Source organism: Ovis canadensis, chromosome 23, assembly GCF_042477335.2.
Source record: "Ovis canadensis isolate MfBH-ARS-UI-01 breed Bighorn chromosome 23, ARS-UI_OviCan_v2, whole genome shotgun sequence".
Taxonomy (NCBI): domain Eukaryota; kingdom Metazoa; phylum Chordata; class Mammalia; order Artiodactyla; family Bovidae; genus Ovis; species Ovis canadensis.
The window spans coordinates 67859227-67884663 of NC_091267.1; the positions used below are offsets into that span (position 1 = coordinate 67859227).

A 25437-nucleotide genomic window follows, 5' to 3' on the forward strand; every position below is an offset into this window, starting at 1 on the left:
GGACATGGAACAACAGACTGATTCCAAATAGGAAAAGGAGTACGTCAAGGCTGTATATTGTCACCCTGCTTATTTAACTTCTATGCAGAGTACATCATGAGAAACGCTGGACTGGAAGAAACACAAGCTGGAATCAAGATTGCTGGGAGAAATATCAATAACCTCAGATATGCAGATGACACCACCCTTATGGCAGAAAGTGAAGAGGAGCTACAAAGCCTCTTGATGAAAGTGAAAGAGGAGAGTGAAAAAGTTGGCTTAAAGCTCAACATTCAGAAAACGAAGATCATGGCATCTGGTCCATCACTTCATGGCAAATAGATGGGGAAACAGTAGAAACAGTGTCAGACTTTATTTTTTTGGGCTCCAAAATCACTGCAGATGGTGATTGCAGCCATGAAATTAAAAGACGCTTACTCCTTGGAACAAAAGTTATGACCAACCTAGATAGTATATTCAAAAGCAGAGACATTACTTTGTCGACTAAGGTACGTCTAGTCAAGGCTATGGTTTTTCCTGTGGTCATGTATGCATGTGAGAGTTGGACTGTGAAGAAGGCTGAGCGCTGAAGAATTGATGCTTTTGAACTGTGGTGTTGGAGAAGACTCTTGAGGGTCCCTTGGACTGCAAGGAGATCCAACCAGTCCATTCTGAAGGAGATCAGCCCTGGGTGTTCTTTGGAAGGAATGATGCTAAAGCTGAAGCTCCAGTACTTTAGCCACCTCATGCAAAGAGTTGACTCATTGGAAAAGACTCTGATGCTGGGAGAGATTGGTGGCAGGAGGAGAAGGGGATGACAGAGGATGAGATGGCTGGATGGCATCATGGACTCGATGGACGTGGGTCTGAGTGAACTCCGGGGGTTGGTGGTGGACAGGGAGGCCTGGCGTGCTGCGATTCATGGGGTCGCAAAGAGTCAGACACGACTGAGCGACTGAACTGAACTGAACTGAAGCTGTTTATTCTTATTCTCAAGAGATCCAAATACCATTCCAAAGTGGAGATGAAGATCGTGTGAGCAGACCCTACCTTTATTTTATTTAACTGTACTTCCATGTTCAAAAATGAGTATGGTGGAACTCAAATAAAACTCAACAATGTCTTTTCATTTTTGAGTTTAGAATACATTATTTTCATGTGAATCATCAAGGTTGTTAGGTCAGTTAAATGGATCCATTTTAAAAACACATTTATTACAACCCAGATTTATTGCAACCCAGCATAATGGTTGGGGTCTAAGAGGAACCTAAGTGATGTCCAAGTGAAAAGTGCAATTTCCTACCACTCTGCAGATGCTTAAAGCAGAATTCATGATCCCAATATCCCTACACATGTGCCAGGAAATATATGACCAAAAATCCTCAATGTGGCATAAAGGCGGGAATAATAAAGTTAAAGCAGGCAGTTTTAGCAGGAAAGTTTTTCAGAACTAAGTCCTCGCAAGGTAGACCAACAGGTAAAAGACCAATTCTTCTCAGCAAAATATTTACTCAGTGTACTGTTTCTCAGTGTCATCCACAGGGTGGCGAAGAAAGCCAACAGAAGATGTGTGTTGGTTTAAATAGCAAGAAGAGAGACATTTCTATGGTGGCAAGTTATCAGAACAGCAAGTGAGCACGCAGATGTATCAGAAGCCAAATCAAAAGGTTCAAATGCTTACTCCATTGTCAGCCGTTAGAAAAATTATTTGCTCACTCACAGTATCCTCCTCTGAATCATGGGGATAATAATATGACCTATTTCAGAGGCTTGTTGGGAGGATTAAAGCAATTAATATAGTTGAAGTACTTAGAATTGTTCCTGGCATAAGGCGACTGGGCTTCTGTGGTGGCTCAGATGGTAAAGAATCTGCTTGCAATGCAGGAGACCCGGGTTTGATCCCGAGTTGGGAAGATCCTCTGGAAGAAGTCTTGGCAACTCACTCCAGTATTCTTGCCTGGAGAATCCCATGGACAGAGGAGCCTGACAGGCTACAGTCCACGGGGTCGCCAAGAGTCGGACACAACTGAAGCAAATAACAGAGGGTGACTGTGTCCTAAATGTTATAGATAACTACGCCTTAAAAACTAGAGAGCAGTCAAAACAAGAAGTTATGAAACTCACACATAGAGTGTGAGAAATATCAATAACCTCAGATATGCAGATGACACCACCCTTATGGCAGAAAGTGAAGAGGAGCTAAAAAGCCTCTTGATGAAAGTAACATATAGAGTTAGGCAGCACTGCAAGGATTACAGTACTTTGCTGAACTTACAAAGACATTAGATGTTTCACATTCTACTTTGAAAGGCATGAAGCATCTTTCCTGAGAAAATGCTCAGAGTTATACACCAAAGAGAGGGATCAAAAAGCCTCCAGGTGATTCACCTTTGAGGATTATGAAGTTCTCCCATTATGCCTTTAGCTGAAGTGTTTTCTGCTTTCCTGAGTGTGTGTTTGCATTAAGTTAGACTTTCATTTTACTTATATAACCACAAATTCCACCTGTAATGAATGCATGTATTGAAACACACTTTCACAAAAGCAGTAGACACATCATTCCAAGTTCATGAATTCAGATTCTTCCTCACTGCAGACAACCACCACTGTTCCTTTGAATCCATAGTATTAATAAATACCTTTTTATGGAGGTATGAACTCAGAGCATTATGTTCTATTCATCCCCCTAAACATTTTACTTAGATAATATTAATGAAGATCGAAAAGAAAATTAGTCACAAAGGCAGAATCACAAAGTGCATTTCTTTGTGCTGATATGTGAGTTGCCTCTAGTAACCAAAGATCAATCCCAAGTGAAGAACAATAACCTCAACTGTGGGGAAGCAGCCAGGACTCTCAGCTTTGGAGGGTTGCATGGGTGGGGGAATTAGTTAAAAAAAACTTACTTCTTCTTCTACCCTTAATCCAGTAGAAAATAACTCTTCCAACTAACCATGGGTTAGGAGATGAATTTATATCATGGTAAGATATTACTTATTATCCAAAAGTCAACTTTAAAGTATATCATTTATTCACACACACACACACACACACACACCCCCAGAGACATTGCAGCTGTGATTCCAGAGCACCAAAACAATAAGAATATCACAATAAAGTGAGTCACAAGAAATTTCTGCTTTCCCAGTGCATGTGAAAGTTATATATTACATTATACCATAGCCTGTTAAGTGTGCAATAGTATTATGTCTAAAAAATATATACATACCTTAACTTAAAAACACTGTATTGTCAAAAAATGCTAACCGTCATCTATCTGACAATGCAGAGTTGCCATGAACCTTCAGTTTGTCAGGAAAAAAAGAATGCAGAGTGTCTGTGGAGCACAATAAAAGGAAGCATGCCTGTACACTCTTCCTTACATTTACACACAGTCAGCCCTCTATACCTGCAGGACCCACACCAATGACTGATTGAGTCCACAGGCGTGGAAACTGTGGCACAGAGGGCACACTGTGCTTCAGCATCTTACATCCAGGACTTGACCAGCCACATCCACATGGGTTTTGGTACCTGTTGGGGCACTAAGTGCTGCTAAGTCACTTCGGTCGTGTCCAACTCTGTGCCACCCCATAAACGACAGCCCACCAGGCTTCCCCATCCCTGGGATTCTCCAGGCAAGAACACTGGAGTGGGTTGCCATTTTCTTCTCCGATCAAGGGATGATGACTGTACATAGAAACCACTATCAAAGGGTCAAAGTAGGCAACCTTAACCGGTCCCTTAAGCAAATATTTGCAAAAAATAAAAATAAAAAAGATTCAGTTTTTTTTTAAGTGTAAGCAAAATTCATCTTCCATCATGGGAGGGCATCCAGTCTCTTCATCCATTTAATAAGTTTTGAAGAAAGAGTTCCTTTCCTTGAATATATATTTCCTTTGTTTGATTTTATGAAACATCTTCCTGCAAAGCTATTGATGTATACATTGAATACAATACAACAAATTCCACTAAATACTGGCATTGAACCATTTTAATATGTGTTTAGACTGTTTCAAGGAACAAATAAGACCCAAGTAGTAGTCTTTCTCATTCAGATCTCCAGCCAGCCAGTTCATTTCCGTAGTTTCACCAACATCAGATATGGGGTTGTGCCTTCAGTCTTCAGTTCACTGTAGAAAAGATCACACAATTATCAAAACCGGGCACATAAAACTTTATTGTTATAGTTGGAGTATCACCACCATTACCATCACCACTGCTGCTGTACTGCCAAGGCTCTGTTAATTGCTTCAGCCTGAGAAATGATGGTTAATTGATTGATTCTAGTTCCCCATGAGACACAGCAGAAAGCATGTTATGGAAGCCTTGTTGTTGTTTAGTTGTTAACTTGTGTCTGTCTCTTTGTGACTCCACAGACTGCAGCCCGCCAGGCTCCTCTGTCCATGGGATTTCCCAGGCAAGAGTATTGGAGTGGGTTGCCATGCCCTCCTCCAGGGAATCTCCCAACCCAGGGACCAACCCACATCTCCTGCATTGCAGGTGGATTTTTTACCACTAATCCACTAGGGAAGTCCTACAGAGGCATTACCTTATGTAAATGCATCCAGCTGTAAGAGGACAGGGCAAGGAAGAGGGAGAGTGTATTTGCCCTTCTACTCAGTGAAGACATGCACCAGAGTGACTCGAGCTGGCACACATAAATCAACTGTTCCCTCAGAATGTTTTAGTTCTGTGGGTTTATCATAGCTTAAACTTCTCAGTGTGTGAATCTAGTTTAATATATATATACAAATATATGCACATATTTATATGCATACACATTGATATCTGTGTGCACACATATACATATATATATTTTCATGCATATTTTATTGTTGCTCTTTTGCTATTTTCAAACAACCTGATCGTTAATATCCAGAAGACCATTCCTCTGGTGTTCAATTCGAGAAACATCTATATGTTTTAATGCTTGAAAAAAATTCCTTGTTTTTTGTACTTATTGAAAAACAACACAGAACTCTATTTCATAAGTGATTTAAAAGATTTGCCAAGATACATTTTAAATGTATGTGATTCTTTTTTTCCTTGCAAGAATGGCCACTTTTATATTCCAGTTCCTCCCTAAAGGTATAATTCCATTTTATTTTGGTGACTCTAGATTTACCAAACCATACTACCAGTTACATTCTCAAATAACCAATTGGTCAGATTTCATTTTGCAAATATGAGAGCTACTATTATAGATATATCATTACTATTGGAACTTTATAAAAATCATAAACCAAAGGACATATTCAGTCCAGTTTCCCTGCTTCAATTAGGAGATTTTCCCATTTTGCCTTTCCCAAGTCATAGGAGGAAAAAAGTCTTTAAAACTACCTTTATTAATTAACTGAAGCTAAAGAATTGGCCATAAGAAGTCACTGTCTCAAATTCATCCTCCTTGTACCAGCCCGAGTCTCAACACTCAATACAGTCAATACAGAGACCACTTGTTGCTCCCTCCTCTGCTCCACTCTTGATTCCATTCTCTGCAGGGTCAGAACAGCTGAGACTGGCATGATGCTTCACGACTCCAAGAGAAGGTGCCCAGTAAGGGAGCTAAAGTTGACCATCCTCCCTTCCCTTGCAAAGCCTGGCTTGCTGTTCTCTTTAAGATTTTTTTTATATGGACCATTTAAAAAGTCTTTATTGAATTTGTTCCAATATTGCTTCTCTCCTTTTTTGTTTTGGTTTCCTGGCCATAACGTATACAGTATCTTAGCTCCTCAAGCAGGGATAGAACCTGCATCCCCTCTGTTGGAAGGTGAAGTCTTAACCACAAAACCAGCAGGGAAGTCACCACGTTTGCCTTTCTAGTCTAAACTCTTCATCTCTTCCCCTCATGAAGTGACTTTTTTTTTTTTCCGTTGCTTCTAAAATGTAGGCATTTCACCTAATATTACACTTCTTAGGCTTAATTTTTCTTTATTAGATGTTGCAGGGCTACTGGCCAAAAAAGTTAATAACTTAGCATCTAGGGGCCCAGAGATTTTAGAAAGCTTGATCCCTAACGGCTCCATCTCTAGTCCCTAATTACATACATCATTAGCAAAGTGAAGCATGGTTGCAGGGTGTTTTGAAAAGGGCGATGGATCTGCCTAAATTCCTAGACTGATGCTAATCATAGGGGACCTGATTTCTTCATGTCAGGCACTGTGCAGAAGAGAGTTTCAGAAAATGGGTTTCTGCCCTAGCGAGACCAGACGGGGAAATTTAAAAGCTGCCAGAACAGGAAGTTTTTAATCACTTTCAAAATGATTCATGTAATTACAGACTATGTTTTCTTTTAAGTGATAATTTCATGGAGTATTATGGAAATGAGATTTGAACTCAGAAGTCTTTTTTTTCCACCGACCTGTCGCTTCAGATTGTGTCAACCTTAGAAAGTGATTTGATGGTTTCAGCTATCATTTCCATTGCTTTAGGGGTCATTATCACTGCTTCATTCACTCATTACTAGGTAGTTATTAAAGACACTTGTCCTTAACAATACAGGAAATAAAGTGGAAAATAAAGAACTATTCTTGCCCTCTTGACATTTACAATCTCTTTGATTTGAGATACAGACATGGAAATTTAACTAAATATATACTTTTTATGATTAAAATGCCTATCAATGGCACAGAAAATACAAGCGATGGAGGGACAAGAATGGTAGAGGGGGTAATCTGTACTGTTTGGAGTAAGTGTTGAAGCCAAGACTGGGCTTGCTTTATACCAAAGAGGAAGGAAAAGATACCTAAACTTATTCATTCATTTACTCTTAACATAAGTATTCATGCATGAGCTTTCAGGGATTCAGTCAGTGGTAAGCAAGATCAATACAGTTTCCATTCTCAAAGAACTGGGAGACAGACAGGAAACACAGGATTACATAAGTATTCATGGGTTGGATTCTTACTCAAGTGGGATGAATGTCAAACATGTTCAACAGGGGTCACAAAGTCAGAAGGTGGTGGGGGAAGAAAGGCCTTACCTTGTAGAGACAGCCTTTGATACCTTCATCCTAGGAGTTTCAGGCCAGAGCGCCACCTTGGTTTTTAGTTCTTTGTTCTAAAAATTGAAAAAAAAAAAAAATGTGCAGAGATCACACAGGCAGCACCTTTACTGGTCCCACGCTCAGTAATCCTGGTTGACCCACCACCTACATCCCTCCTTAGCAGTCAATTTGCTGTTCCAGTCATTCTGTTAGAACACAGAACATAAGCTAGTTGAGAGTCCCTAAATATCACTTCCAAAAACACACACCTTGAAAAATGCCTAGTTTACCAAGGGATTCAAATTTCGTATTTTGGCTTAGCTTCTGAAATTCAACAGCTGAACTCTGTTTCATTTTTCAGTTTCTTTTATATGGACAGATGCAAAGAACTTCATGAAAGAACTTTATTAAAGAACCTTTTGAAAGATATTCACAATATTGATTACATATTTGTCTTTCTGGTGCAATCTCTTGATTAGAAACTCCATGAACACAGACAGGCACCATCTGTTCTTCCAGTTCATGGAATCCTTAGTCTCAATTTTCTCATCGAAGCCTCTGTTTCTTCCTCTCTATACTAGTGCTAAATGATACACAGCCTGTCTATCTCATATAAGGTGGAAGAAACATAGCATATGGTCATATTTCAAATCTGGATGCGCCCTTGGACTTCCTTGGGTTTACCTGGACCTATAAGACAAGGTGAAATGGGCGAGGTGGAAAAAAGGGATAGAAAAAGGATGGAGGCATAGTTTTGAAAGCATAAGCCTGAGATCAACAGTTTTAACATCCCCTGGGAACCTATTAGGACTGCACATCCTCAATTCCCAACCAAGCCATTGAATCTGAAACCCAGGGTGGCCAAGTGATAGGTTTTAAGATACCTGCTCACATAGGAGAGCCTCCTGGACTGAAGGAGTGGTTTTCAGTGTTGATTGTATATTGAGATTACCTGGGAGATTTACAACCTACTGATGCCTGGGTCCTACATCCAAAGTTTCTGTTTCATTTGGTTGCAGTCAGTGTTCTGGAGGTCTCAAAACTCCACAGGTGATACTAATGTGCAGTTACGATGAAGACCCACTGAACTAAGGAAAGCCAAGACAAGATATGAACTTGGCACATTCTCATCCCTCAGCATCTACATGGAATAACAATGAAAAGATGGAGCAAAATTCTTCCTACATGAATCATTTCACTGTGATATTTCAAGAGTTGAGTGCCTAAATCTCACCCAGGAAAGGTATTTCGAATTTGACAAACTGATGATAAAGGTGTTCCTTGTATAATGGAGACAAATTGAATATACATTCCAAACAAGTGCCTGCATTTATCAGGGCCAAGTACAAGACTGAGAAAAACTCCTTTCTGTACAATACTTTATAAGTCATGAAGTACAACTTGAAACTCAATATCATGATGACAACAAGCACTGGAATAAAAATATTGCTGTGGCTGGACAAGTATGTAGAAATTATTGGGTGTTTTCCCAAACAAACTCCTACTTTCTCAAGTTGTTAGGTTCCAAAAAATACACAAGTGTAAGTGTTATCAATTTAGACTGTCTTTATTTTCACATATTTCAACTTCTGCGGTGATTTATTTCATCAAATAGAATTAGGTCTTTAATTTTTATTCATGGACTTTCATATGCTTTAATTATATCCTTAGTTTACAAAATTATAAATTAATGGCCAGAGTAAGTCCACCATTATTGAGTCTACCCAAGGATAGTTCACTGACACAATTTTCCAGAAGAACTGAATTTTTGCATACTTAAACTGCTAGCAAAACAGTCTTGGAAGTAAATTAAATTTTAGGGATGGTGGTGATTACATAAAGTAGGATACTCTTCAAAGTCTAGAAAATGGAGTAATTTCTTAAGATGCATCTCCATATGAGCAGGTCATTAGTGAAGACGTTAGAAATGCATGAAATGTAAGATAAACTTCAGAGCTGTAAATTAAGATGATGAAGACATGCCAAGTAGAAAGAAAAGTAAATAATTTTGGCAGAGTTAAGCAGAAATTTCCTGTTGAGACTTAAAAGAGGTTTAAAATCCTCAAAGACTGAAATGAAAAAAGAGAGCAGATTTAGATGAGTGAATTTTTATTCCCCTTGTGGGGGGAGAAAAAAAATCCTTGCTAGGTTAGAAAAAAATATTTGTTTTCATGATTCAAAACTCTAGAAAATATAAAAAATATTAATATAATAGCTGTGACAATGGCTCAAATACATATAAATGACCCTGAAAACTTAACATTATTACTATTCATTTCTAAATATATATGCTGAGTATAGAAATAAATATCATTTCTAAATGCATATACCTATGTGTATATTGACACACATGCCTATTTGCACACATACACACACTTATTTGATCACCCAGATAAGTAGATAGTGGGGGAAGAGAAGCATGTGCTTCAAGCCAGGAAGACTTGAATGCAGCTGAGTCATTTTGAACAAGTGTCTTAATTTCTCTGAATCTCAGTTTATTCCCTTAGGGAATGTAGTAATTAATAACTTTCACCCAAAGTAGCTTTGAGGATTAAACAAAATGAAATATGCAGCATGCCTTCAAAGAGACACGTGTGTTGATTATGGATGAGAAAAAGATCTATGGTTTAGAAAGTTGACATCTTTAAAAGGATTGTTCAGCTCTGGTGATCAATTTTTCATAAACAGAATCAGCTCACACTGTTATTTCAAAATAGGTCATGATCTTAAGTTTGTAATGCAAGACAGGACACCCCTTCACATGTCACTCCAGTTTAAGACCTTCATAACAAAGTGCTGACCAGGGCTAGACTAGAAACAGGCTCACTCCAGCTCAACCACTCACTCTATTCAGGTACCTAGTTCAAGACCACAGGCTCAGAGACGCCCTTCCTGATGCCCATCACTTTGTAACTGCCGCATTGTTTTGCTCTTCTTGGAGCAGTTACCCCTCCCTAATTGAGCTGTGCTTTATTTGTTCATGTATTTATTGTACACATCTTCAATTAAAATAAAGCTAGATGAGATCAGGACAGTCTGTCCTGTTTATACCATATATCTACCTCTTGGAACATTTCCTGGTACATCATAAACACACAAAACTACTTGCTGAATAAATAAATTAATGTGGCTTGAATGAGTTTTATTAAAGCTGAAATGGGCATTATAACATTCCCTGCAGGGCAGGAAACTATTTACCTGCTGAAGATAATACATTTCAAAATCACAAAGACATTCATCAATACCGCTATAATTTGAAGACTTTTTATGTAAAAAAGTGTTAAAAAATAGTAGTTTGACTCAGCTTCATACAGAGAATCTTAGGCAGTACTGAGAGATGCTGTCTCATCACTGTGGAGTTTTCTTAGAGAAGAGGCTATAGGAATGGCAGCCTTGTATAGACGGACTGCACGCAACCAAGAAGTTTCATGAAGGGAGTGCAATCTGTTGCTTCCTCCTATTACACTGAATGACTAGTCAGCAATTATTTGCTAAATTTGAGGATATGGAAGCAATACAATGGGAACAATACATTTTTCTGGTTTGACTATTACACCAAAAGGCCAATTGGCCTTAGTAGTATATGGATTGCCAGGTTACTTAGGACAATAAAATTAGCTTTTGGGATGATGCAAATAGAGACACAACTAAAGAACATAAGATTGGCTTAGAAGCAGTAGCACCACTGATGCCCTGACTCTGTGAAGAGGGCTGGCACTTCATTAGGGATGACCAGAGCCTAACACCATAACGAAAGATCAAAGAAAGACAACAACCTCTCCAGCTGAAAGGTACTACAGATTATGATGGGATTCCCGGGTAGCTGAAATGGTAAAAGTCTACCTGCAATGCAGGAGACCCAGCTTTGATCCCTGAGTTGGGAAGATACCCTGGAGAAGGAAATGGCCACCCACTCCAGTATTCTTGCCTGGAAAATCCCATGGATGGAGGAGCCTGGCAGGCTACAGTCCACGGGGTCGCAAAGAGTCAGACATGACTGAGTCGTCGCCGAGTGACAGATTATGATAATTAAAGCAGAAGGAGCCAAACAGGCAGACACACCACTGGAACGGATTCCCAGTATAGAAATTTAGCCTAGGATACACAGGCGTTTCACTTAATGAAGGAAGGCCAGACTGCTCAATAGGGAAACAACTAAAACATTAGATCCCTACCTCACACCTGACCGCTTTGAAGTACAGATAAACTTGGATCGGAGGGAGAATCCCAGCTCAAAATGGGAAACTGAACACTTATGTTTTTCATCTCAACTTTCTTAGATTTCATTAAAACAACAGCAAAGGATTTTTAAATATTGAAATCCCTTAAAAATAAAGAGGATGAAAAAGAGGGCTATTAGCAGGTCAGAAATGTCAGAACTGAAAGACTGAAAGCGTGCTGAAAGTGCAGCTGTGGCCGCTGAAGGAGATGTCTGATCCAGCAGACACAGAAAATTGGAGCACGTATCAACAATCTTCAAGATGGATCTGGTCTTTGAGTTACCAATTCTGTTTCTAAAACTTTATCTTCAGGAAGGAAGCAATTATACAAATAATCAGTAAAATACTCGTACAAGTACGTTGAGTTCATTGCTGTTTACAAAAGCTATCCTGGAAAGCAATCCAACAGTAGGGATGAATTAGATTATTTCATAACAGTACAGTGGAAACTTTGGTACAGTGGAAACATTAAAAGGATAATGTTAATTTAATTTGACTGGTAAGCAAAGACCTTCTTGTTATACCTTAGAATGGCCTAAAGGCCTTTCATGATCTAACCCCTTAGATTAGAAGCACCCACAATGGCCTCCTGTCTGGCTACCTGACATGCCCTACCACCCAATTTCCACAAAGTTCACACTGAAATTGATTTTTCTAGAGAGAGTCTTCCTACCCACCAATCTAAATGGTCCACATATACTCCTCCACCCCGGTGTCATTGCCCAGAGCATCTTATCCTTTTCCTGCAGAACCTTTCCATGATACTGTTAGTTACATGTTAATGTATTTCTATCTGTCTCCTTCACTAGATAGTACATTCCAGAGAGCAAGGCTCACGTCTATTTTGTTTAACACTGTTTTCCCAAACTTAGTGCCAACACCACAGTACCCACTCAACGAGAATTTACAGACTTAATTACAGAATTAACAACATGGAAAAAGTTGATGAAACAAAAGTTTACAATAAAATGGTGTCATATATAGTCTGTATCTTTAATATATGCACACACGTATGTAACAGGCACAAAATTCCAACAGAAATAGAGATATACATAACCGTGCTGAATAACTGCCCATGGGCAGTATATTTGAGTGATTTCTTGTTATATTTGCTTATCTGTCTTTCCTACTTTGTACAGGATGAATGAACGTATGTTAGTTATGTCAAAAGAGAAAAATAGTTATTAAAATAGATTAAGAGAAAATATTTTATAGATAACATTTGCCAAAGCTTACTATGTAAGAAAAGCTGTGAGGAAATACCTTCAGAGACATTTCTTCGGAGGAAGAGGCTCTAATGTGACCTGAATCACATCACCGGATGTAAACCGACAAGCAGTTACGGGTGCTTGAGTGGACATCGATCTGAGCCAACTATTCCACAATCACTACATTTTTCAGCACCACAGAGCTATGAGCCTCAAGCAAGCAGTCCCTGATAACCTAGATTAGGTGAGAATCTAAGGAAAACCCAAGATTCCATGAGCTCACCCTCTAGAATAAAGACAACAGTGGTCCTCTAGGAAGGCAGAAATGGCAAGACAGGGAGATGGCTACAAGACTTAAGGTGCAAAATATTTATGGCCTCTCTATGTTACGGTGACTTTTTTCCTTCTGTTTGAGGAAGCAGAAAGGATGTGAAGGTGTGAGGAATGGTGAGGCGTGTGCTGGGAGTCGGGTCCCCGCGCTCCTCTCTGGCCTGTCCGGGGGAGCAGCACAGCTCCAAAAGACAAGGAGGTTTCCACGGAAGGCAGAGCATCTCTGTTTTTCACAGAATAGCACAGCATGACACACAGAGGGTCCACAATACCGAGGGACGAAGTAGAAAAGGTGAGTAGGCCCAGGCGGCCCGTGAAGAGTCACTCAACAGAGACAGGAGGGGTGACACTGCGCACCAAGCGAAGCTGGGAGGGAGGCACAGGCGTCCTCAAGCGCTCCAACGACCACGAGGCTTTTCTGTGCTTCCTGCGAGTGGGGGCAGCGGGGGAACACCACCAGCCTAGGGCTGCAGCTGAACGCCTAAAAAGGGCTTCCCCATCAAGAGGGGACGCAGTGAAGTTGCTCAGTCGTGTCCGACTCTTTGCGATCCCATGGACTGTAGCCTACCAGGCTCCTCCATCCATGGGATTTACCGGGCTAGAATACTGGAGTGGGTTGCCATTTCCTTCTCCAGGGGATCTTCCCGACTCAGGGATCAGACCCGGGTCTCCCGCATTGCAGGCAGACGCTTTACCGTCTGAGCCACGAGGGAAGCCAGCCCAAGACGGGATGAGTGGGCAGAAAATCACGGTGTATCACAGTCAATTATAGATTCATGATAAGTTTTAAAACACTGAAACATAAGTAAATTTCTATTAGGTTCTTGAAGTCAGTGAGCCCTGAGGCAAAGCTTGCATGCCCTGATGGATGTGGATGAAGAAAGAGAAGGAGAGAAGACATCTCAGGATGTGGGGAAAGAAGAAGACAGCAAACCTGACTCTCTGGCTGAGCTGATCTCACACAAGAGGGCACTTGACCAAGCTTCTAATTCAAGTCTACATGGAGAGATAGTACCACTGATTTCCCCAAGAGAGAAAGGATTTCTGAAAATTTGAATGAACCTTTAACAATGACTTAATATTGATGTGTGTTCAATCACTCAGTCGTGTCCAACTCTGCAACCCCAGGGACTGTAGCTGGCCAGGCTCGTCTGTCCATGGGATTCTCCAGGCAAGAATACTGAAGTGGATTGCCATTTCCTTCTCCAGAGGATCTTCCCAACCTAGGGATTGAACCTGGGTCTCCTGCATTGCAGGCAGATTCCTTACCATCTGAGCCACCAGGAAAGCCCAAAGTATTGATAATAAATAATTATTAAGAGTACATCCCCAGCAAAGCTCTAATTCTTATGCATAGAAGATGAACACACATTCACAAAAAGACACTCATAGACAGACACAGACACCTGCATTCACACAAAGACACAGACAATCACAGTCACACAGACAATCACACAGTCACACACAATCACACAGACACACACATTCACATACAGACATACTTGGACATAGTGTCACACCGGTACACCATCACACAAGGAACTCACACACAGGCATGTCACATACACACAGAGGACACAGTCATATACAGACTCACAGATACACTGAACATACACACACTCACTTTCACACTGAAATATACAATAGAGGCCCTCCTTACCTGGGCTTCCAGTATGTTAACTTTTTCTTGCAGATCTTCAATTCTCTTATCTTGTTCTTTTAAGTTATTTTTTAAGGCCTCTATCTAAGAATTGAGAAATAGAAATGAAAAAATCTTGCCAGACAATGAAGAATAGTTCCTTAAGTTAAAAATTGTGCCGGTTTCTGTGGTCAAATAATGTTTATCAAATAAACAAAATTAAATCCCGAGCATTAGCAGACTCAGCAGGCTACAGAAAATAGCAGGACAGATTGGCACCTGGGGACAAGAAAGCACACAGCTGGTGCGATTAAACATTTTAATCTTTAGAAAACCCGTTTAAGCCAAGCTCAGCAGGATGCATCCTGTAGGAAGCAACCCGGGTCCTTGTCTGTGACTCGGTCCCATAATGCTTTCCTCCTGCAGAAGCAGAGGCCAGTGGACATGGCGGAAAGCCACAGCCTGGCACAGGGCGACTCCCTGCAGCAGAGATCTGGTCAACCAGACGCATGTAAGGTGAGCCCACTTTGCTCTGGAAGAACATCTGCTAAGAGGCAACGTGGGGATGATGGGGAGGTGGGGTGATGAATTCCAGGATGATGCCGTGAGAGAGGAAGCATGTGGATTCCAAGGCCACTTCTGCCATTTAACTACTGTGGACCTCAGCCTTCCCATCTATAAAATAGGATGCCCCCTCCATCCTCCCTGGCTCTCAAATTGCCACGACTCAACTCTCTGGCCTTTTGGTGAGATCTAGCCAACCAAGTACAAATGCTGCAATTGTATTAGAAAGTCATTTGCGTTATTTGGAAGGACTCCATTTAGAAACAAATATCATATAGCAAACAAAAATGAAGGTCTGGTTTTAAGTCTAAAGCAGATCAATATAAATATTGACATAAATTGACTGTGCAATTCACCATCCATCTGCCTGCCATCACAATGACCTCTTTCACTTGCTGAGATGTTTCCAGTGAAGAAGGGCCAGAACACATCCCTGTGCTACCCCCTATGTAAATTAACCGTTTTTCATGAAATAATGAAAACAGATCATTTCTTCCCTAAGAAGGCTGAATCTCTTAATCTAAAAAATCTTCTAAAGAACAGTGTACATTACCTGGCTCAGAACACTGTAAAAAAAAAAAAAAATCACTGAAACCTCTAAAGAGTAAATATAATTTCCCAAATATGTTCACTGAGAACATCACAGGTGTGGGCAAAGGGACAAAAGAGGACACTGAAAAGAGAGCCATGTCTCATGGGAATAAAAAGGAAATGTCAGTGGGGAGAAGGATCTCAGTTGCAGAGTCCAGACAAGGCGCGTGTATTTGGTCTTCTCACTGTAAACATACCATCTGCCAGAGAAACACACTTGATTAACCTGACCTCCTGGATGACACTGCGCAGGTTCTGATGCTGGGAGTGAATCACAAACTGCAGATGTGAGATCTGCTCCTGGAGGAGGGAAATCTCCTTTTGAAGATCCTGGCAACTAGAAATGCAAAGGAAAAAGGAAAGATTTGCTAATGCATTATACCGCTATTTTTACAGCTGTGCCACCTAGCTCTCCTCCTACACTACTCTCCTACTGGGCAACGTGCCTGTAGGATGCCTTACGCCAAACAAGACACATGAAGACAAACAGCCACGAAGCAGCCTCTGATTAGCTCAGACATGAACTTGAATGTGAAGATCAGTTCATGTCAAAAGCTCCTCTGGGGCCACCTGTGACTTCCCTCCTTCCAGCAGGTAGCTGAGTCAAGTTGGACTGAGCCAGATGAAGCACTTATGTAACTGATCTGTCTCACCTGTGAGAGCACCCATAGGCCTAGCAGCCATAACAGACAGATAATTACTGGGATAGTAGGATTAGAACACAGGGCCAGGAATTTTCATATATATCAGAAACCAGTTTTCAGGGATACAGGGTTTAATATATGTAGTGAATTGCCTGTGTTTGCCTTTTAGGGGAGGAGGAGGAGTTACTTGTTTTTGTTAGTTTAACTACCTGTAAATAAGGCAAGAAAAAAAATTAAATTCTGGCTAATATTTTGAGTGCATATCAACCTTGGTGAAGAAAGATGAGTGAAGTTTGAATTTAGATTATTCATCCTTTCCCAAAGCTCCATTTAGGTAGCTGGTATTGATTATACAGCTTTGACTATTTCTCTTCTTTTCACTATTATGAGAGTTTGAGGCAAAACGCCTTGTGGCAAGACCACCAGACTTGGGAGCATTGTGACTTTGGAATCACACTATCTTTCTAAGCCTCAGTACAACAGATATAATAATCCTTACCTTTACAGCACTACAAGACTGCATGGTACACTTTAAGAGGTAAAGTGAATGTACTTTTGGAAAATGAGTTTTTACAAAGTACTATTTTATTTTAGCGTATTATGGCTTTACAATTAGTAGCCAAGATCCTAGGCAATCACAATTCTGACTTTTTATAGTCTGCAAATATCACAAAGGTCATGGAAATTCATGTGACACTACAGAACTTGTTCTTATTTTTAAAAAAGAGTTTCCATTGTTTTACATCCTGTGCTAAAACATTGCTTCTCAAACTTAGTATGTATTGGAAGATCTTATTAAATTGTCAAGAATCTTACTAGATGCATACTTTGACCCAACAAGCTGGAGTAGGGTCTGAGAGTGCTGCAGTTCCAACACGCTCTAGGTGTTCCAATGATTTTGATGGTCCCTGAGCCAGCCTTTGAGTGCTCTGAGTAGGATAGTACTAAAAACTATGGTTCACCCAATAATGTTTAATATATAATAAAGTTGCTTAAAACCAAGTAGCTTTCATGCAACTTGCAATATTTAAGACAATCTTAATTTTCCCCTTGTTCAGTCTTGTTTAAGAGAGTTTTAAAAAGAGTTTGTTTTACTGTAGAAAAAATTGCTATAGAAAAAACTATAGTAATGTTTGCACAAGTACAAATGATGTATAAAGATAGCCATCATTATTTATCCTAAGGAATGAAATAATTTCTACTAAAAGTTCTGTACAATTACATACTATATATATGTCATAAAATACACATAAAATATAGTTTATTATTGTCCACAACTTTAAAAATGGAAACAATCTAAATGTTCATCTACAGAAGACTGATAAAACTAATTATGCTATAACCACACCACTCTTATTTTACATTTACGTATATACAGCAGAGATAGACCAACAGACAAATTATATCAAAGATGATGTTACAGAATATTATTTTAAAAAGATGGTATTTTCAATAAATGATATGATAACTGGATACTCACAGGAAAAAAAGAAAAAGATTAATCCTAACCTCACCTCATCAGAAAGTGAAGAAGAACTAAAGAGCCTCTTGATGAAAGTGAAAGAGGAGAGTGAAAAAGTTGGCTTAAAGCTCAACATTCAGAAAACGAAGATCATGGCATCTGGTCCCATCACTTCATGGCAAATAGATGGGGAAACAGTGGAAACAGTGCCTGACTTTATTTTGGGGGGATCCAAAATCACTGCAGATGGTGATTGCAGCCATGAAATTAAAAGACGCTTACTCCTTGGAAGGAAAGTTATGACCAACCTAGACAGCATATTCAAAAGCAGAGACATTACTTTGTCAACAAAGGTCTGTCTAGTCAAGGCTATGATTTTTCCAGTGGTCATGTATGGATGTGAGAGTTGGACTATAAAGAAAGCTGAGGGCCAAAGAATTGATGCTTTTGAACTTTGGTGTTGGAGAAGACTCTTGAGAGTCCCTTGGACTGCAAGGAGATCCAACCAGTCCATCCTAAAGGAAATCATTCCTGGGTGTTCACTGGAAGGACTGATGTTGAAGCTGAAACTCCAATATTTAGGCCACCTGATGCGAAGAGCTGACTCATTGGAAAAGACCCTGATGTTGGGAAAGATTGAAGGCAGGAGAAGAGGACGACAGAGGACGAGATGGTTGGATGGCATCACCAACTCAATGGACATGAGTTTGGGTAAACTCTGAGAGTTGGTGATAGACAGGGAGGCCTGGTGTGCTGCAGGTCATGGGGTTGCAAAGAGTCGGACATGACTGAGTGACTGAACTGAACACTTCATCAAAAAAAAAAATTCTATGTAAGATAAAACTGGGGACCGCAAAAATTTAAGAAGATAATATAGAAGAGTATTTTAATGAATTTGGAATAGAGAAAGATTGTTAAAATCCTGGATTGGCAAAAAAGTTCATTTGGGTTTTTTCATATGAACTTTTTGGCCAACCCAACAGGACTCAGAACAGTATTAACTGCAAAGGAAAAGACTAATAAGTTTGACTAGACAAAAACTTAAAACCACTGATCATCAAATGAAAGCTAATCAGATAGCCTCAGAATCTCAGTAACGTAAATGACTAATGAAGGCACTGTATCCAGAATATATAAAGAGCATCCATAAATCAAGGGCACGGGAACTCAGCAGAAAAATTAGGAAGTGACTTGAAGCACTTCACAAAAAGGATGAGGTGTGGATTTATGGATCAAAGAGGCACAGAAGGCAAACAGAAATCTGGCCAATAGCTGGTGCTAAACTGCTCCAGAGAGAAGAGGGAAAAAGAGAAAAGAAAAGAGGGAAAGAGCAGTCAGACTCAGGACTTTCCTGGGGGACAACGAGAAAGAACTTGGATGCTTTGCACAGCCAGGCTGGCTTTAAAAATTCGTAAAATGTGAAAATACTGTGTATTAGTAAAGGTAAGTATTCAAAATGGTCTGATTTTATCTTATGATGACCCAGAACTTGAAGACCAAATGCGAAAAGTGTTTAGAAGGATGGGGGTAGGTAGATATGCTCCCCAAAATTTAAAACTCAGGAACTTTCCCTGTGTATTTCACAGGAATATTACTATTAAGCTCATCATAGATAAATAAAAATCAAAAATAGGTCTTAAGATGGAAGAAAAGTGTTTCTGGAAGCACTCTTGAAACCGTAGGGCTTTCAGAATTATCTGCATCATACACTAGAACAGTGATTAAAGGACGTTGCAAAAAAAATCTCCCTTAAGCTTCTTCAATAAATATAAAACCCAGTCATCCATTTAAGGTCTTTAAATGTGAGAATATACTAAATAAGCCACCATTTGAGCTCCCTTTAATCACTGTTATTTATCTTTCAGTTGAAGCACTCAGTCTTAATATTAAGATGTACTAAAGCAAAATATCAAGAAGAAATCTAACATAGACCAGGCCTAGGAAAGGAGGACAAATGTCTGTATCCAGGATTTATGCTGCCTCCCAATGACTCAATATAAATACAAACTCAGTATTGAAATTATTGAAAAACTTCCAGGAAGATTCAAAAGATATGGTTTTCCCCCATTCTTCCCAGTAAGTACAATCCCAAACCTGAACATTATATATAAACAAAAGCAAGAAGAAAGATAGGGCTTCCCAGGTGGCTCAGTGGTAAAGAATCTGCCAGCAGGATGCAGAATGCTTGGGGCTGGTGCACTGGGATGACCCAGAGGGATGGTATGGGGAGGGAGGTAGGAGGGGAGTTCAGGATTGGGAACACGTGTACACCCGTGGAAGATTCCTATTGATGTATGGCAAAACCAATACAATATTGTAAAGTAAAATTAAAAAAAAATTTTAACTGAAATTAAAAAAAAGAGAAAAAAAAAAAGGAATGGGCATCCTGCAGGCTGGCCTCTTACTCCTCAGGCTCCTATCCCTTTCCAGATCCTGCCTCCTCCTTCTCCAACGGTGCTTTAATAAACATAGTTTCTGAAAAAAATAAAATAAAACAAAAAACCTAGTGGAAACTTTCTATGTATCTACATAAACTTGTACAGCTTAATCAGAGTATCATGCTCCTTGGTCTTCGCCTGGAATTAAACAAAATAAAGCTGTTAATACTGAAGACACACGTTCAATTCCTGGGTCAGGAAGATCCCCTGGAGGAGGAAATGACAACCCACTCCAGCATTCTTGCTGGGACAATCCCATGGGCAGAGCAGCCTGGCGGGCTACAGTCCATGGAGTTGCATACAGCTGGACACAACTGAGCACGTGTGTATGTAAGAAAGATGGAGAGAAAAGGGAAGACCGGTGCGGGACCCTGGGATCCAGGGAACAACGTGAGGATGAGTTCCCAAGGCTTTCTCTTTGAAGATCCCAGACTTGGAGCTGAGAAAGTCCACAGCCTGGGAATGGCAATGGCAGCAGACTAAAAGCCCCAATTAAAGGAGAGGAAAATCTTGGCTCTATCCTGATGAAGAAGGGAACTGAGGACGCTCCCTCAATGTACCATGGAGAGAGGGTGAGCAAAGCGCCATTTCTGGTCTTCTTCATGATAGATTCCTTACTGTGCAAGAAAGGAAGTTAACCCTCTCTTTAACTTGCAGAAACGTGAAAACACACAGTTTTGTCTTTCGTAACATGGGATGACTGTACAATAAGCACCAGGCGAGAAGCAAACCCTCAGTCTCCCTGTCAGCCGATGTCTGCCAAAGATTTGGTCAAAGGAAATTGAGTTTATGGAGGACGGTCTCTCCATCCAATTGTCAGAATACTTTAAATCTATTCAGGAGTTAACTTCCACCATCCTAGGTAGCATTATTGAACCTTCTCATAGACTTCTCCCTGTGAGTATGGCTTTGATCGAATTATTCTCTGCCATCATGCTATCTGTTTTAAAAGCATTTTGTGAGGTACAGCATCTGTGTTTACTGTAAGGATTCAGTTGAACACATTGTTCATGGTGCTTTCTATGAGCTAATCCTAGAAGTCGTTCTCTCTTCTCTTATAGGCATATTTGTTTGAAAAGAGACTTCTCCCAAAGAACTGGTTGGTTTTAGTCACATGGACATGGTGAATCACAAAACTAATCACAGTTTCCTCATGGGGTTGGCTGCTAAAAAGTTTAAACTTTGTAAGGAGGTGTATAGCACTTCATGGTACACATTTTGTGGACTAACCCCATTATCTCCTGCTCTTCTATCTCCTTGATTTCCTCATCTAATTTACTTCCAGTTAAAGGATTGTTATGTTATGTAGTTTTTGTACACAGTCTTACATTTCTTAGAATTCAGGGGACATAAATATATAATTACAAAGAGTATGAAGAGCATGATAGTGGCCACATTTACACAGGCTCAGAATATAACACTTTTAAATCCTTGTATAGCATGTAAAGGTCCGTCTAGTCAAAGCGATGGTTTTTCCAGTGGTCATGTATGGATGTGAGAGTTGGACTATAAAGAAAGCTGAGTGCCGAAGAATTGATGCTTTTGAACTGTGATGTTGGAAAAGATTCTTAAGAGTCCCTTGGACTGCAAGGAGATCCAACCAGTCTAGTCTGAAGGAAATCAGTCCTGAATATTCACTGGAAGGACAGATGCTGAAGCTGAAACTCCAATACTTTGTCCACCTGATGCAAAGAACTGATTCAATGGAAAAGACCCTGATGATGGGAAAGATTAAAGGCGGGAGGAGAAGGGTCAGAGGATGAGATGGTTGGATGGCATTACTGACTCAATGGAGATGAGTTTGGGCAAACTCCAGGAAATGGTGATGGATGAGGAAGCCTGACATGCTACAGTCCATGGGGGTCACAAAGAGTTGGACATGACTGAGCAACTGAACTGAAAGAACATTTATTACCAGGGATTAATCCATTATGATATTTAGAGGAATGAAAATTCCAGAGGACATATAAAGAGCTGGGTGCTGAGATACAAGCAGAATGCAGGGAAAGTGGCAACTCAAATTACGTTGCATATATCAAGATGCTGCTGCTTCTGGGCACCTGTCACATATGCAAACACTGGGAACATGAATAATCCAACATGGAGTTCCCACTGGAGAGAGAAGATGGTGAGATCAGTGGCATCCTGGAGCTTCTCTGAAACTGTGAAAGAATCACACTAGAATCTACAGGGACTCAGGTTTCCTGCTGTTTAAGATCTGATGTTTCTTTGGACCTTTATGGAGGCCATCACGAAATGAGAATCCTCAATAGAAGAGAAGATCACAACTGGAAGAACAGGAGAGGCCAGGTCCTTACCTTTCCCAGGTCAGATCACGGCGAAAGAATGAGCTAAGATGTGGGTATAGCTCTGCTCACATTTCAACCAAACTCAGGAATTTCTATTGCTGGTCAAAATCTTCCCGGTTGTCATTTTCCGTGATGGCACTAAGCGGGGTGGGGAGGCTTAAAAGAACCCTCAAAACTACTGTTAGAAACAAAAGTATGCTTTAACACTCAACCACGGGACTTCCCTGATGATCCAGCGTTTAAGACTCTGCCTTGCAAGGCATGGGATGCGTGTTCAATCTCTGGTCTGGAAACTAACATCCCACATGTGTCTAACCAAGCCTGTGCGCTCCAGTGAAAGGTCTGGCATGATGCAACGAAGATTCTGGGTGCTGCCACCAAGACCCAAGTAAATAAATTCGCTTAAAAAAAATGTAACCACATCTTCAAGATACCCTGTTTCCTCCTCTAACAAACGTGCTGTCCCTGAGCAGCTTCTGTAGATACGGAGAAGCCAACACACTCTTTATCTTTACAAACTCCAAACATATTTCCCTGAAGGATACCTCTAAAATGGGCCTGTGTGCTTGTCTGAGATGTCACAGGGCAGAGAGAGAAGCTGGAAAACTGCCTTCTGCTTACAGCCACACAGAGGACCCAGGAAACCAGTCTGAGAGAAGGTCTCTGGAGATTCCTGAGAAAGTCAGTTCTTCTCTATGGAAGAAGGAGCCACAGGGTTTGCTATGGCAATACCAGAGCCTAAATCCCAGCCCTACAAGTTCTGGAAGGCAGAGTAATCTTGACACATCAAGCAACCAATTGGAAGCTCTGTTTATTTCTGGAAGGAAAATGGAAAGATTAAATAAGTGACTGAGGCTACTCTAAAAACTGAAAGGCACACCCACGTGTCAGTGAGTACTGACAGTAGTAGAAATATGGGGTCAACCTTGTTTTTCAGATGCTTCTGCCAAATCTTTTACCTCTTGTTAAAAGTAATTGTGAGGATTAGCTTAATTTAATGATATATACATATCCACATAAGTCTGAGCGCCAAAGAATTGATGCTTTTGAATTGCACTGCTGGAGAAGACTCTTGAGAGTCCCTTGGACCAAGGAGATCAAATCAGTCAATCCTAAAGGAAATCAGTCCTGAATATTCATTGGAAGGACTGATACTGCACCTGAAGCTTCAGTACTTTGGCCACCTGATGTGAAGAACTGATTCATTGGAAAAGACCCTGATGTTGGAAAGATTGAAGGCAGGAGGAGAAGGGGGCAACAGAAGATGAGATAGTTGGATGGCATCACTAGCTCGATGCACATGAATCTGAGCAAACTCCGGGAGGTAGTGAAGGACAGGGAAGCCTGGTGTGCAGCAATCCATGGGGTTGCAGAGAGTCAGACATGACTTCTTTCTTTTTCTAAAAATAAAAAGCTTTTTCTTCTGAATTATAAAAGCTTAAAAGTTATCATCCTCTGAGATGCTTTCTAACATTAGAAATGCCAAGTTACAATATATTATGTCTTTTATCTCTTTATCAAAATGATAGAATGAAGCTCACTGCAATTCAAGAAAGTCATGGCACCTATCTAAACTATCTATGTTTAAGACAGTTATTAATCACCCACCCACCCAGTGATAATTAAATCACCCAAGCCACCAAATCAAATTTGGTGATTTGATTAAATCACCAAATCCACCCACAGCGGCTTCCTGCCCCATAGGGAAACAGGCCTTGAATAAGCGGAGATCACCCACAAGATTGGGAGGGGGCACCTGCCACAGACCACTGGTTGGATGTCCATGTAGGTGTTGTTCAGTGTGTTCGATCTGACCAAAACAGGAAGTAGTATTAGGCCAATCAGAATCTTTTCTCTGGAATTTGAAAGGAAGAGATGGTGGGAAAAGGTAACGAATTATCCCGGAAGAACAAAGAACAACAAAAGAGTGAAGCTGCATAAATAGCACCTTGCTAAGCAGGGTCAACAAAATAACCTGATTTTTCAAATCACGTTAAGTGTGGTCCTCCTATCTTCCCATGAGTACATCTTCTTTACAGCCATATCTATCCAGTCTTAATCTTGAACAGAAATCCTTTATGCTAGCTTAACCAAGTCTCTGTTGCTTTAACCAAAAGAATCTGACTCATACTGATTTCATTTTCTTGTCACTTAGCAAAGTGAATGCCTCCACACACAGCTCGAAGTAACGAGTAAAACAAATATTTGTGATACCTACCATTTATGAAAACTGCACAAGCCAGGACATTCAAATACCTTTCTGGAAACACAAAACATCCATTTCCCTCAAGATATTTTTAAAACGTCAAGAGCTTTTTGAGAGTTCTTCATCATGACAGCTCATATATAACAGAACTGAAAGAACAGATCAGTTTGGTTTCTAAAATGGTTACATTTTTGGCTCAAACACTGACAAAACCTACTATCCAGAAAAACAAAACAAAACAAAACTATTTTTAAAGGGAAAAAATCAAACAAATTGTCTATACTTTTCATGGAAGGCACATTGCACCAACTGTAGTTTTACAGCATGGAAAAGCTCTCTTTGGAAAAAAAGAGAGGTAAGCCAAAAATTTACTTAGAGTTAAATTATGAGTAAATACAAGTAATTTCAAAGGTTTATGGATATTTTCCATAGTATTTTCTTCCTTATCTACAGAGATGTGTGTAGGTTGCTGTGTTGTGCTCAGGCATGTCTGCCTCTCTGCAACCCCATGGACTGTAGCCCGCCAGGCTCCTCTGTCCAAGGGATTTCCCAGGCAAGATACTGGAGTGAGTTGCCATCTCCTATTCTAGGGGATCTTCCCAACCCAGGGACTGAACCCGTATCTCTTGCACCTTCTGCACTGGCAGGCAGAGTTTTTATCACTGCACTGCCTGGGGAAGACCTACCTATAAATTAGAGATGTGCAGTGCTACAAAAGTTAGAAATACACCTTCTGGGGCTGTATGCCTGTTCACAGGCATTCAGGGAAATTAATATTAGCAGTATCCCTGTGTGTTTCAAACATGTAGGTACAGGGCCAGTCCGAAATTGTCAGGGTCAGTCCAGTTCTAGACTTTGGCTT

The 25437-nt window shown here is 40.3% G+C and overlaps 1 protein-coding gene across 3 annotated transcripts in view; it reads right to left on the reverse strand.

The window, feature by feature from the left end:
• Positions 1-3955: 3955 nt before the first annotated feature.
• CCDC68 (coiled-coil domain containing 68) overlaps positions 3956-25437 on the reverse strand; it is a 58521-nt gene continuing 37039 nt past the window's right edge. For 2 of the 3 annotated variants that reach the window (XM_069569232.1, XM_069569233.1), the window contains 4 exons: positions 15748-15853; positions 14383-14466; positions 6962-7038; positions 3956-4112 (listed from right to left, as the gene is read on the reverse strand). In XM_069569232.1, coding sequence (XP_069425333.1) covers positions 4055-4112; positions 6962-7038; positions 14383-14466; positions 15748-15853 — 325 coding nt within the window. In that variant the 3' untranslated portion in view covers positions 3956-4054. The remainder of the gene's footprint in view (positions 4113-6961; positions 7039-14382; positions 14467-15747; positions 15854-25437) is intronic. The other variant, XM_069569234.1, reaches the window with a different exon arrangement.